At 41.7% G+C, this 13,952-nt stretch overlaps 1 protein-coding gene across 7 annotated transcripts in view; it reads right to left on the bottom strand.

The window, feature by feature from the left end:
• LOC114767867 (teneurin-3) overlaps window positions 1-13,952 on the bottom strand; it is a 96,300-nt gene that overhangs the window by 20,424 nt on the left and 61,924 nt on the right. For 6 of the 7 annotated variants that reach the window (XM_028959704.1, XM_028959709.1, XM_028959707.1 and 3 more), the window contains 10 exons: window positions 13,026-13,236; window positions 11,233-11,334; window positions 10,197-10,391; window positions 9,788-9,988; window positions 7,169-7,354; window positions 6,933-6,959; window positions 5,705-5,725; window positions 4,980-5,126; window positions 4,652-4,862; window positions 1,760-1,879 (listed from right to left, as the gene is read on the bottom strand). In XM_028959704.1, the coding sequence (XP_028815537.1) occupies window positions 1,760-1,879; window positions 4,652-4,862; window positions 4,980-5,126; window positions 5,705-5,725; window positions 6,933-6,959; window positions 7,169-7,354; window positions 9,788-9,988; window positions 10,197-10,391; window positions 11,233-11,334; window positions 13,026-13,236 (1,421 nt within the window). The remainder of the gene's footprint in view (window positions 1-1,759; window positions 1,880-4,651; window positions 4,863-4,979; window positions 5,127-5,704; window positions 5,726-6,932; window positions 6,960-7,168; window positions 7,355-9,787; window positions 9,989-10,196; window positions 10,392-11,232; window positions 11,335-13,025; window positions 13,237-13,952) is intronic. The other variant, XM_028959708.1, reaches the window with a different exon arrangement.

Below are 13,952 nucleotides of genomic sequence, written 5' to 3'. Positions count from 1 at the left end.
GGTAGCAGCAGACACACACACACACACACACTTTTACACTTGCATAACACGTTCTCCAACCGTGTGACTGGCCTCTGGCTTCCTCTGGCTCTGTGTCCAGTCTGGGCATGGATGCCACATGGTCGCAGTCGTCCAGGCTTTGAAGCTGCTAAACACACGTCACGGACATGCTTCCTAACCAAGCGCGATTATCGCCCACCGCCTCCATCTCTGCCCTCCGCCCGAATGCAAATGGTTGCACTGACCAACTCCTCGACTACCGGCCTCATCCTCATCCCTCCCAAACCAGATGGAGAATTGACTGCTTCCCCTACCTGAAAAAAAAAACCTCACCATTGTCACCTGACTCAGCTCCTGTTTAGCTATGTTTGATGTTTGGTTATGTCAGATAATGAGCAGAGTTGTAGTGTGGTACCGCAACAAGGTCAAACAGTCCCCAGCTAACTCACACACACACACACACACACGCGCGCGCTGCTTGGTACAGAGATTGATTTTATAAAGACGTCGCTTCTGGCCTCCAGTGCTAGGAAATGTATGTGACTCATCTTCATTTGGGATAAGTAGCATAGCAAGTCAGCTGTAAACACCTCGTGTGACGTAATGGAGCAGAACTCCATCCTCAGAGCTCATCTGGCTGAGTGTGTGTGTGTGTGTGTGTGTGTGTGTGTGCAGCAGCCAACAAGAAAGAGAGATTTGGATGAGAAAATAATGGAAGTTGACAGAAATGAATGGTGCGTGCAACACCCATATGGGATAAGAGCACAAAGCGCGCAGACATGTGTGCGAGGCATGTGGGTTGGTGTGGCGGGATATTCAGAGTGTATTTATCAGGTCCGGTTTACTATTATTCAATTACTAGCAACGAAGCAATATAAAGCTTTGATTTGTCAAAAGGGCATTTTACCACAGTTGGTTCCAACCTGGAACTGTTGATAGGGATCCTGCCTTACATTTGTACATGTTTAGAGTTATTACAACTGTCAAAATGAGCGCATTAATCACTGAGATTAATTTGAAATGGTGATTGAAATGAATCGATGCTGATAATGCGGCTGTGTTTTGCTTACTGTACTCTCATTACATCACACACAAGCGGTAACAAATTGCTGTTTCTTGCTCACAACAACACAGGCATTTAACCCTTGATTAATCCAACTGACTGGGGCAATATGTTCATTTTTTTTTTTATTATTTCCCAGAGATGATGCTACACCATCATATACCTCCATCAATAAGATGATCTACTTCCTTTGGCCTAATGCCTAATGCTTGCTATTAATCTGTGTTGTTCAGGTACTTACACACTAATCCACACATCCACCTTCTCAGATTATTTGGACCAATAAGCACCAACCACTTGGGCTTTTCTCCCAAAACTTCAGGGGCACATTCCTCTAAAGCCAGGTTAAGTTCAAGTGGGTTTTCTTTGAAAGTCCAGGCTGCTTATAGTCTATAGGTGTAGATCTGAGTGCTGGTTGTAATGAAGGCAGGCACGCCATTACAATATTTGGCCTGTAATAATTTGTACTAATTCAACTAAATAAAACTGTTTTCCCAATATGAACAGTTGATGAAAGCATAGTTAATCATCATTTAAAACAGGTTAACATTTAAAATGGAAATGATTGCAAGTTTATTAAGCAAAGATCTACTAAATTAGCAAATTACTTTCCAGAAAATTACAAACCTTGCACATTAATAAAAACCTTGATAAGTTATGTAATGGACCCGTGCTAATTACATGTGCAAAACTCACATTCCATCCTGCCGAGTGACGGTGTACCCGTTGTCGGGGTGATGCAGGAAGGACACGTTCACTCCGATCAGCGGCGTCCCATCTCCCGTCAGCACTTGACCCCGGATCACGGACACCAGGCTGCTCCAAAAGGTAATTTGTTTATTTTATTTTTTTTAATAAATCAAAAATTCACACAATCAAATGCAGAGTAAACAAACATCCCCATTAACAGCTGTCCTCCCAAGGCCATCCGCTTCGGCTGATTTACAAGCTGTCGACGAAGAATGAGTGCGCACACAGCTATTGTTATTCATGAAATCACCGTGTAGTGACTCTCCTCTCACCCACCCCAGCCCACCCAACCCCACCCCACCCTGATTAAGAGGCAATAACTCATGCAGGCGGGGCAACTGCCGGGTCGTCCAGTCTTTTAATTTGAAAACTTCTCAGTGCTGTATTGACATTCTGTGTGAGGGATAATTACCCCGGCAAATTATTCCACGTAGCGCCGTTTTGGACCCGGCCCCGCGATCTTGGATTTCCAACTAATTGTTCGGTAATTTGTGAACTTGCAGAGCGACAGGCAGGAGATTTCTTTTTCTTTTTTGTTTTTTCAGGGGCATTTATTTTCATTTGTTCCCTACTCTGAAAACTCGACTGCTTCCCCTCCCCAAATTTCAGCACGTTGCCAGATAGGCTCTGTCATCAGGCCCGCATAAACGTTTTTATGTTTTATGAAAAAGATCTGGTGTGGCCGGTGTTTTGAACATGTGGTTCATTGACTCTTGCGAGGGGGAGACAAAAAAGGAGGTCAAAGAGACCCCATTACAACAAGTCATGGCTGACATTTGATCTAATCTCAAGGGCTCGGTCCGACGCTAAATCAAAACCCACACAATCCCTTCTCATCATATAAATAACTACCACAGTCTACATATAATATGCTCTCATATATTGTTTTTTCTTCTGAAAGGCTCTTTGGTCGAGCAGATAAATTAGTAAACGCGCTTTAAAGCATTCGTCTCTGCATAAAGGAGCAGATGACAGTCGAGACATGAAACATGGTCTACTTTCTCGCACTCTGCTTTCAACCGCATTTGATGAGAAGCTTCTTAGAAGATGGCGTCGGCACACAGACATACCACACGGTCAGAAAAGACTTAATGTGTCCCCCTGTCACACCATGCCTGCATTCTAGGACATGGACAATTTAGAGACAATATATCTATATATCTAGATAATATATATCTATATCCTTTCACATCAACTAACCCTCTCCTCACTTTCTATGAATTTTCTCTGTCCTCTATCTTCCCATCCCATGCCTATCTGATACATTGCACAACAAATCTCACAATGAACAGACATGAGCACAGTGTGTGTATGTGTGTGTGTGTGTGTATATATATACACTTTTGCAATCTTCTACACAAATTCTATGCAAAACTCACCTCTGCTAAAACTGCTATCTACAAAGCAAAATTGGAAGCCTCTGCCCACAACCCTCAAAAACTCCACAACATATCTCCACACACGTCTACTCAACCCCCAACTCCCCCCTACCATCCCTAGCTGCTGAAGATTTTGGCAACTTGTTCACAGTGAAGATAGAGCAAATTTGTCAGACAATCTCCACCTCTGACAAAATGCTCAAGACTAGAATTGAATTTTCTTACATCAGATGAATTTATGCAGGTCATATCTTCATGCAATCCACTGGACACAATCTCCCTCCACAATGCTCCAAACAATAGCTCTAGACCCTTATTTTCTCACATCATAAATGGTTATAGGGTCATGTGCCAACTGCCTTTAAAACAGCCAGGGTTCTTCCAATCCCTCTGTATGGTGTTATGAAAGTGAACAAAACGATTCTTCTAAGGAGTAATTCTCATGAGAGAGAAGGTTTCAGCGATCTCTTGATCTGCGACTGGTAGCCTTTCAGGTAAAGGTGCAGCCAAACAATAAATACTTTATTTATCTTGGCAGACATGATCACACCTTAAACTAAAAAAAAATGTTTAAATAAACACACACACCACAAACCACCACATGGTTTAACATGGTCGATTACAGAAATTTTATTTTGATTCCAAAACATTTCGAGAATAGTGGGTGACAGCAGCCTGTATATGTAGGTGTCATCATCATGCTGGATTGATTTTCCTAGAGACTATGCGCAGGACAAAACAGAGCGAGGAACCTGATGATGGCTATCAAAAAGAAATACTCGGGAGAAAGATCACTCTCCAGCAGCCACATAATGAATATCTGGGAAATTATCTATATTTTTTTTCCTTTCACCATTTATATTTCGCAAGTATTTATATATACATCAATCTCCAATCTATTCCAAGATATTGCGCAGTGATTTTCCTTTGCAACTGCGTTTTAAGGGAGAAGACTCACTCACGCAGCAGATGATGTTTTGATCTTGCTTAACAATCGTGATTTAGCCTGGTGTATAATTCATTAAAAGAGGCACATACGTGAAATGAGCTGCCTGCACATCTTTAAGAGTAAAAAAATTTAGTATTTTAGAAATAATAAAGACATTGATCCCTGAATATATGGTCACAACCGTTTTTTTTCTAAATGCAATAAAGATGCATTAAAGATGCATTTAGATGCATTTCAGAGGGTTCAACATGAGGGCCCTGAGTTGCTACAAAAATCTCATTGACCTTAGTAGATCCTCCAGAAGTAAACACCTCAAATCTCTGTTCTTCTACTCCATTTTGTCTTAATAGCATTCGTTCAATGTGTTTTTTATGTATATGAAACCTCATCTCAATGAAAGAGGAAACATTAACAGAACAACAACAATAAAAAGGAGTTTAAGAAACTGCTTGCCGTGCTTAAAATCTGTGTGAAGCCTGTGGAGCGGAGAGTCTGTGGCTGTAACAGTACCTGCTGTTAAATGGGTTTCCCCCAGAGACGGTGTGGCTGCCGCCAGGCCCCGCCAGGAAGCCGACCCGTTCATAGAAGCCCTGGGTGGGCATTGACGGACCCTTCCTCTTAGCCACAACGCTGCTTGGGTCAGGAGAGCCGCGGCAGAAAGGCTGGCCCTGGCACGATCGCTGCAGGCAGCAGTCAGGGTCCATACAGTCCAACAAGCCGTCTGTAGGCCAAAGGTGACAATGAGATGGAACAGGATTCGGGAAAAAGACAAAGAATTTTATGAATCTGGTTCCCTTTCTTTCTTCTTTCATCCGTCAATCACACCTTTCATTCTCACCTCCTTCATTGTCCTTCCCATCTGAACAGATGGTTTCCATAGCGACATCACACCCAGCTCCTCTCCAGCCTGGTTGGCAGAGGCAGCGCCACCCGTTCTGGTCAAGGGTGCACCTCCCGTTATTGTTACAGAGCCCAGGGCAGCCGTCTGCCAAGGTCAAAAGGTCAGACACGCACGCACACACACACACACACACACATTTGCCAATTAGACCAGCGGAGAATAAGTGGAGAGTCCGGTATGATCATCAGCAACATGAAGACGTCAGACATGATTACGGGGAAAGTGGGGCACTGTAGTTTCACATGAGCACAAAATCGTTCTAATCAATAACAAGGTTAAATTTTTGTCATTTAAATGCCTTCATCTGTTTTAAATGGCTGCTTAGCATCACAGCGCCTCGGCCATGTGAAGTTACAGCACAGAGACAGCGTGGCACAGGGAGGGCTTTTCTATCTCGGCGGTGACTGTGTTACTTAAGGCAGAGCCTCAGAGTATCAGAGCAAGATTCACATAAAAATTCTACAGTCTCCAGAAAAGAGAAACATCATAACGGGAATCAGACAGACAGGGGAGGAGTGTAGCAACACGTGTCTGGCCGACCAGGACAAACAGGGCAGGACAAACGACAGACCAAACAAAAAAATGAAAAAATTACAAAAGACAATGGACAAACGCTGCAGACGCAAACGCAAGGTGCAGAAGGAACACTGCCGTTGCTTTACCTTTGTATCCTATCTTGTCTGCTATTATGAGGGAACATTCAGGAGAGAAAATTAAAAATCTTGACCCTAAGGGTCAGTTTCACAGAAACAGATTAACCTTGATCAGGAACTTAATCGCCTTCTTAAAAGGGACATTCTGGCAAAAAAAAATAAAATAAATTAAATCTGTGATCAACTGGCCTCTGCCTGTTATTACTGGCCATTAGTCAGCTTCAACCAAAAAGTTCAACCAAAAGTATGTACTACTTTGTGCTACGCATATTTCTTTTATTTTTGGCAGTCCACCTCTGTAGGGTTTAAACTGTGTCCAAAAAACTGCCCCTAAATTTAACACATTTATATAAAGAAGTTTATAATATAGGGAGCAGAATTAACACTGCTTGAGGCACACAAGAGATTGTGTCTGAGTAGGAATATGGGGTGTTAACTGTCTTCAATTAAAAATTATTTTTTGTTCAATATCTATATTTTGGCAAATTGTTGCCAACAGTGCACGTTGGGAATTATAATACAGCTGAGCAACATATCAAAATATAATTAAGGCTGTCAAAATTAATTACGTGTTAATTAATAAACACGTAAACCAGGGCAATAAAGGCAGCTGTTTTTGTTCAGGATGGACTCAGACCTATGACTTGCAGGCAAAATTAAACTCCTCTATATAGATGGGCCTGGACCGTGAAGTTATTTTAAAGCCTATTCAGATTATGCGTCTTCATTTTATGCATTAGATGTGGGGGTCTAACTGGTAAGACACATGGACGCTCCAAATCTGAATCTCTTTTCCCACACTTGACTTTATTATAATTTTAAATCTGCATTATAGCAAGCTTTAACAATGAATTGTGATTACTTCATTACAAAATGTCTTAATTTTTTATTCCTCGACAGCCCTAAATATAAAATACTGTTAACAAATTGTATTGCTTTTTTGAGACAATCCTGTGCAAATATGAGTTCGTAATAATGACATAATTTCTGAGCAACTATTAATTATCAAGAGCATGCAGTGATAATCCAGGTTTTACTGCATATCAGGCCTGAAAGTGAAGGAAAGCCCTGAAAAGCTTCATGTCCCGTAAAACCCTGCCTGCTGACGATACGTCATGTGTGAAAGGTGGAATCAATTTCAGCAAACAAAAGGAATCATGTGGAGAGTAGTTAATCTATAGAGCTACAGTAGTGACAAGCAGCAATGTGACAGGTGAAAAGAGGAAGAGGGGAGTACCTTTGACTACCTTATCCAGATAGTAAGCTTGACAGATGAGGGAGAGAGAGGGAAGAAGGTGCAGTTGAGAATCGTTGGGTGCGGGGCTTCATGGCCTATAAAACCTCTGCACACCACATTAACTCCTTCAACAACACCGGCGGCGTAAGCAATAAGGAGGCAATAAAACGAAGGGAAACATCGTTGCGATGCGGCTCATGTGCAAGGCGGGAGGTTGCGGGCGCGTTGTAACTAACCAATGCTGCACTGCTCGCCCGTCCAGCCCTGGTGGCAGTCACACTTTCCATCACGGCAGACACCGTGCTCACTGCAGCGTGGCCGGCACTCGCGTTCCTCGCAGTCCAAGCCCCTCCAGCCGTCCTCGCAGCGGCAGCTTCCATCAATGCATGCGCCATGAGGGACGCAGTCCACTGAGCAGACTTCTGCAAGGAGCAAATGGAACGAACATTTATTTGACTGCCTGCAGCTGCTGGGCGCAGGGATGCAGCTACCATACAGATACTGAGCTCATCGACCCCACGTCAGAGGTCCCTGCCTCAGATATCCATATAAATCTACCGATCTCTAATAAATCATGAAACAACAAGGACAGATTGCTATCGACACTCTTTTTTTTTTATTTTTTATAATTGCCATTTGATTTAACCATATTAACCCAGGTTGAAATTCCAGACTTTAATTTATATATTTTTTCCACTTTTACTCAATATTTGCAGAAGATTAAATTTGCCAGATGACAACCCGTTATTGGACACTGCTCATCGGTTGTTCCATGCTACAGACAAAAATACGGTGAATTGAAATAGCAACATGCAATCAATAACACAACTTGATTCATAATGCACACAATTCATAAACATTTCAACAGTGTAACAGATCCACAGAGGACACAAAAAGGAGAAAAGGAGTCAAATTGTCAGTAGAGAAATCAAAAGGTTGACCTGCATGTGCTAATTATTCATGGGTGTGTTCTGGTCAAATTGCCTCTTAAATATCATTACCATGTCCTTTTACTGCATTAAAATTGCATACAGTCACAATGCACCTTGCCACCCCCCTGCACAAAATTTGTTGTTCATCAAACAGAAAGGAATATGAAAATGAATAAAAAAAAATAATCCTTTTTTATGTTCCCTCAGTTATAATTTTTTTTGCAGCATAGCTTGGATACAGTCTAGTGTAAAAGCCCTTTTTACACAGCTAACAGCGGCTTGAGAAACAGTGGATAAAGGTCAGCCCTTGCATTTGGCAGAGAGCATTAGCTCAACCATGTAGAGAAAAATGCCTGTAGGTTGGAGCGCCTTAGCAGGTGGAGAAATCCCATTTTTCAGTCCACAGGTGGTGATTTTCTTTTTTTTTTCTCTTTTCATTCAAACACCAAACACACACACAGACACACACACACACAACACGGTCCACTCCACAACCAAGAGAGGTCCAAGCAATTACTTTCCATTAGCAATTTAAGAAAATGAGAGAAAAATCACAACTGAGGTAACCACTGACTCACAAATTAGCAACAGCTAGATGAAAAAACTAAAAACTGAATAAACCAGACTAAATGCAATATGAAAATTGAAGAAAAAGAAACAGGTGAACAAAATGCATTCCCCCCTCATGTTGCATTAAAGAGTATATGCAAAAACACTGAAATGGCAATGCTGTTTTTCTACAGAATCTTGAATGGTTCGCTCTATAAAACTACAAAAGAGGAGAAAGGGCTGTGAAGAAACTAATCAATGAAACTGACCTTTCTCTCACTCGCTACTGCCACTTTGTTGGGTCTCATTCACCCCAATCCTGAGAGGAGTTTCTCTTCGATTGGGAGACCTTAGAAGGTCTGTTTAGTATCCCGGGCTCCATGGAATATTAAACGGTGTTCGGTTGTCTGGGTGGTAGTGGAAATGGGGAGTGAGCCAGACGGCAGGGGAGGGGCAGTCCAATTTTGAAAAGGTCCCTTTACCACGGTCAGTCAATGGAATCAATTTTTCATTAGTGCCAAGGTGTTTATCTACTTTTAACACTTCCAGGTAATGGGTCGATCTGCAAAGCAGGTTCGTTAATTAACGTTTATTTAATTGAAGTAGAACTGTGCAGATAATTAAGAGAGAAAACGCTCCGGTCAGGGTGGAATGGCTGATGCAGACGTGCTGTGGCGTATTCAACACTGTAGCACCAGAGAAAACCACAAAAACATTCCTCCAGATGTTATTCACACTACTGCTCATTGAAAGTAAACAGAATGCTTAAAGGACCCATAGCAAGAGCATTTCATAATTTAAAATAATAAAATAATGATTAAACTTGTGGCGAAAAGCTACGAAAATATGTGAATGTGAAACTGTAGCTAGAAAGGAAATAGTTTAGCTTGGATCATTCCATTTTGAAAGAATATTATTGGAATATTGTATAATGTTCTCTAATATATCCCAGCCCTAAATAGAACCCCGAGGAACCCCACAGGTGAAAATGAAGTAGATAATACTTTTTCTGTTAGAGAGGAATACAAAGAAATGCGGAACTACACCAAGAGCAACAAGAGCTCAGTGAACAGAATTTAAATGACCAATTATCACTGGAGATCTTCATGACTTTACTAGCCTTTAATGGAGATTTGTCATTTTGCTTGATTATTATTCATTATCCTGTACCGGGCACATTATTTATTAGCTTATTGATTAGCTTTTTAAGCTGGTAGGGAAAAGGGTATTAGAAAAAAAGGTGCACACAGAAGGAAACTGAAGGTTTAATACGACCGATCATGTGGGCCTAGGATTGAATACTCGCAAATATCATTCCTGCATCTGGTTTAAAATCCATGCCAGTAAACAATGTCAGGTGCAAGCAGGTCTCACCAGTAGAGCAGTCAGTGCCAGTCCAGTTGGCCTCACAGACACAGGTCCCCGTCTTGGTCTGGAACATTCCGTGGCCAGAACAATCACCAGGACAGGTGCTGCTCTTGGTCTCACAGAGGGAACCGGTCCACCCCTGCCCACAGTGGCAGCGTCCATGCAGGCACACACCCCGTCCTGAGCAGGTCGGGTCGACACAGTCAACTGCAGGGACAGAGCGCAATGTTTTTTAATTATTGCACATGAGCGTGTACAGGATTGCTAAGTTATGGGGTGGTAGTTGCCTAGTGGGTAACACAAAATATTTTATGGAATAAAGACATATTATGGAATATAGTACTACTGCAATCAAATGATTTTGCCACTTGGGCCATTAAAATGTGACAGTGAAAGGTTTGTGAGGTCAGTCTACCTTGGTCACAGTTGTCGCCTTTGTAACCAGTGTTGCAAACACAGGAGCCCAGGACACATGCGCCATGACCCCCGCACTGCAGGTCAACACACTGGCTGCTAGGCACGTCACACTCCATACCCTTCCATCCACTGTAGCATTCACAGCGCCCTCTCGCGTACTGCCCATTGCCACTGCACAGCACTGGACAGGCCGCTATTAGAGATGAAAGAGGTGCGGTCAATACGGTGAAAGTATTAACAAATTTCATTGGATTTAGAGGGACTTTTGACCTTTGACCTTTGTTCAACTTTGGCTGGTTCTCTGTTCAGAACAGAACATGTTTAGAATTCTGCCAAATTAGCCAAAAGAGTTGTGTGTCCATCCCTCCAGTGAGCTTTGCTGGATGCAACACCACGCCAATAGGCTGGATTTGCGGTGAAATGCTGAGAAAGACGAGCCAGCGTCAGTCTGCCAAGAAAGTGAACTGAATTCACCTTCCAGCAAGACAACTTTCCCAACCACAGGGCTTAACCGGTGAACGACTCATGAACCAAATCTGAGCTGTCAGCAATGAAGAATGGGCCGGAGCAGATAGAAGCTTATCCTCAAAACTTACATAATTCCGCTGATTAAAATGACTCAATAAACAATTATATTGAAACGTCGTGATTTGTCTTCAAGTCATTTAATTTCATTAAATGTAATCTCAATGTGTGTGTTTTCACATGCACAGTGCACTCAGCAAAAATAAATTATAATTTATTCATGAACCTGATATCCGCCAACAGAGTCAATTACAAGATCTGCATCCACCTAAAGCACTTAGCTATTCATGTCACATATTTTATGTATATTGTTTCTTGTGATTAGTCCCTGCTTCTAGTACTCAGGCTTAGTGGGTTCCAATCATAACATAAATCCTTTTGCACTTTATATATCACATACTTCACATTTACTGGGATCAATATAATTATGCAATTTTATATTTTTCTTGTTTTTCTTGTTTTTTATATATATATAATTTCTGTCTCCTGTTTCAATAATCATATTGTACCTCTTGAGCAGTATGGTCCAAGGAATCCTGGGAAACACTGGCAGGTGCCAGAGAGACACTCTCCATTGCCATTGCAATTGAATGGACATTCCATAATGGTCTCTGTAGAAAGACAAAGATCAGTCATGGCATCTTACGCTGTTACACAAGACAAATCACTATAGCACTGGAAAATGTAAAAAAATATATATCATCTGCTGTAATTAATATTTCTTTTAGGTTTAGATCATTAAATAAATGTTTACAGACTCTTTATGATACTAATGACCATTTATGCCTTCATCAAACAGGCAGTTGTCATGCTTTATGTTAATACAGCCCAATAATCCCATGAATCAAGATTTCAATTACAACTCATATGTCATACTCTCTGAAAAAAGGTCAAACTGCCCTCTAAAAAGGCAAATTCCCTGTTCTATAATGTCAGCCAGCTGCAGGTGGTATTCTTTAAAAAAATATTAATCTGCTTATCTGTATAAAAAATTTGCTCAAATGCACTCATGGAAAAAGTAAATGCATCACAGCAACTGTTGATTTCCTTCAACACACATGAAAAAACACATTTTGTTAATGATTGACATGATTTTTTCAACAGCAGCCGAGGTGCTCTTGATTAGAGACTCTTCAGGGTGCTGCCATGGCAAACTCGCCCACAGTTCTCCAACACAAGTGAAAAAATTCTCTTCAAAAGTGAAATCCAGAGGCTGAAACATGTGGTGTCGTCTCTGCAGAGGTCGTGGATGTCGAACCCATTGAAATAAATCACAGCATCCAGAAAAAAAATCCAGAAGACCGTCAGGCGGCCAATTTGTTAAGGACTGGCTGCCGAACATATTCAGCCTGAGGGCAGACAGTTTGATGCTAATGGACGCTGTCTCCAAGAACCCCAAAATCTTATCATATGATCTGCACCTATCATCTGCAACTGTTGGTGTGAAAGTGCCTATGTCTACAACCATGAAGACATTGGACAGATTTTACCTGAATGGTGACTGGGCCAGAACATTTGCTGTCCTTCCCAAAAAATTCATTAGAGCAGTTTGCCAATGAACAATGAACACAGGTCTTTTGGAATCGTGTGCTCCTGATAAATGAATCAGGTCTGGTACACTGCAAATACAGCTTTTCAGTAGAATCATAGTAATGGAATGGTGGTCTGGGGCTGCATCACTGTTCGGAGTCATTTGTTCTGAATGCTCTGAATTGCACTTTTTGGATATCATTTTATTAAAATGTAAAGATGCACACAGTGAAATTTGTCCTCTGCATTTATCCCATCACCCTGAGTGAGCAGTGGGCAGCCATGACAGGCGTAGGGACGGTGCTTTGCTCAGTGGCACCTTGGCAAATCGGGACAGCAGGGGCATAGTTAAAGCCCTCATTTCAACATAAGGAGGATTTTACATGGGTCGGATGAACAGGAATATTAATATAATATTAATATATTTAACATTCTGTTTTGACCCCAGCTAAAACAAAATGAATTGCATGGCTTCTCAGGAACCCCCACAGCAAACATACCTGATGAAGGTGATTCCCACCTGACCAGGTTTCATTAAGCCAGTGCAAACCTCACTGTTCTTGCTTCCACTCCTGTTAGCAGTTTGCTCTATCCACAAGGGAGGCTTCACCACAGTGACCCAAGGCATCAATACATTCATATGTTTTTGGATGAGATAAATCATCAGTGGGGTTAAACCTCCTACTTGCTAGGTGAGTAGGGGACAGGTAATATATTCCAAAATTCATGCACCTGCATTCCTACAGTCCCACACAGTTATGCATTGGCTCACCCAGAATGGTCGTCTTGTAGGACACCTGCTCCGTGCTGCGGCCGTCATTATAAAAAGCTAGGTGCCAAACACCCGAGTCCAGGTACTGGAAAAACCCGGCCTCGCACAGGCCAACCGGACGCTCCATCCGATCCCTGAGGTCTGACTCCATCTGCGTTCGCTCCTCTGGAGCAATGAGTCTGCTGCCGTCCAACAGCTCCACAAACTCATACTGAGGACAAACAGAGAAAAGAAGCATGCTTATGAATTCTATCAGACACTGAATAAGTGAAATATATTTTAGAAAAGCAATAACTAACACAAACAATTGTAACCAATAGTCCATTAAAAATCCATGCTCAGACCTCAGACAACTTTCAACGTGTTTACTCTGTGTGTACAGAGACACAACTAAAACCCAAGCTGCCAAAAAATGACTGCCGCCCACCAATCAATTGATATCTAGGTGGAGAAAACTGATTGCCATCCAAACTGTGCATCCAGTTCAAGGTAAATGCTATGTAGAAAGTAGAAAATTCATTTCATCAAATTCCCAGATGGTTACAAAGAGCTTAATTGGGTTTTCTTTGATGCCTATAATCAGAGCGCACCAAACCAAAGCTAGAATTCAGGAAGACTTTTAAATATATTTATTCTGTCTTTTTTCCAAACACCAGTACATCTGGGGGGAAAAAACTAGAAAGTCATAATGCAATTTTGACAAGCACCCTGCTGATCCTGTCTGAGCCTAGACATAACCTAAGGGGGTGAGTTTTATATGGTTTATTTCAGAAAAGCACCGTCAGGGAGCTGGCAAGCACTTCATCCTAGCACCTCATCCTAGCACTCAAGTAAAAAAAAAAAAGTATTTAAGAACATAAGTTAAGACTAGACAAAGAACACAACCCATCCATAATTCTTAATAGAGAATATCTCACTCAATCACTT

Source organism: Denticeps clupeoides, chromosome 18, assembly GCF_900700375.1.
Source record: "Denticeps clupeoides chromosome 18, fDenClu1.1, whole genome shotgun sequence".
NCBI classification, from domain to species: domain Eukaryota; kingdom Metazoa; phylum Chordata; class Actinopteri; order Clupeiformes; family Denticipitidae; genus Denticeps; species Denticeps clupeoides.
Note: the sequence above shows the minus strand (reverse complement) of the source record. Positions and strands in the feature narration are given on the sequence as shown.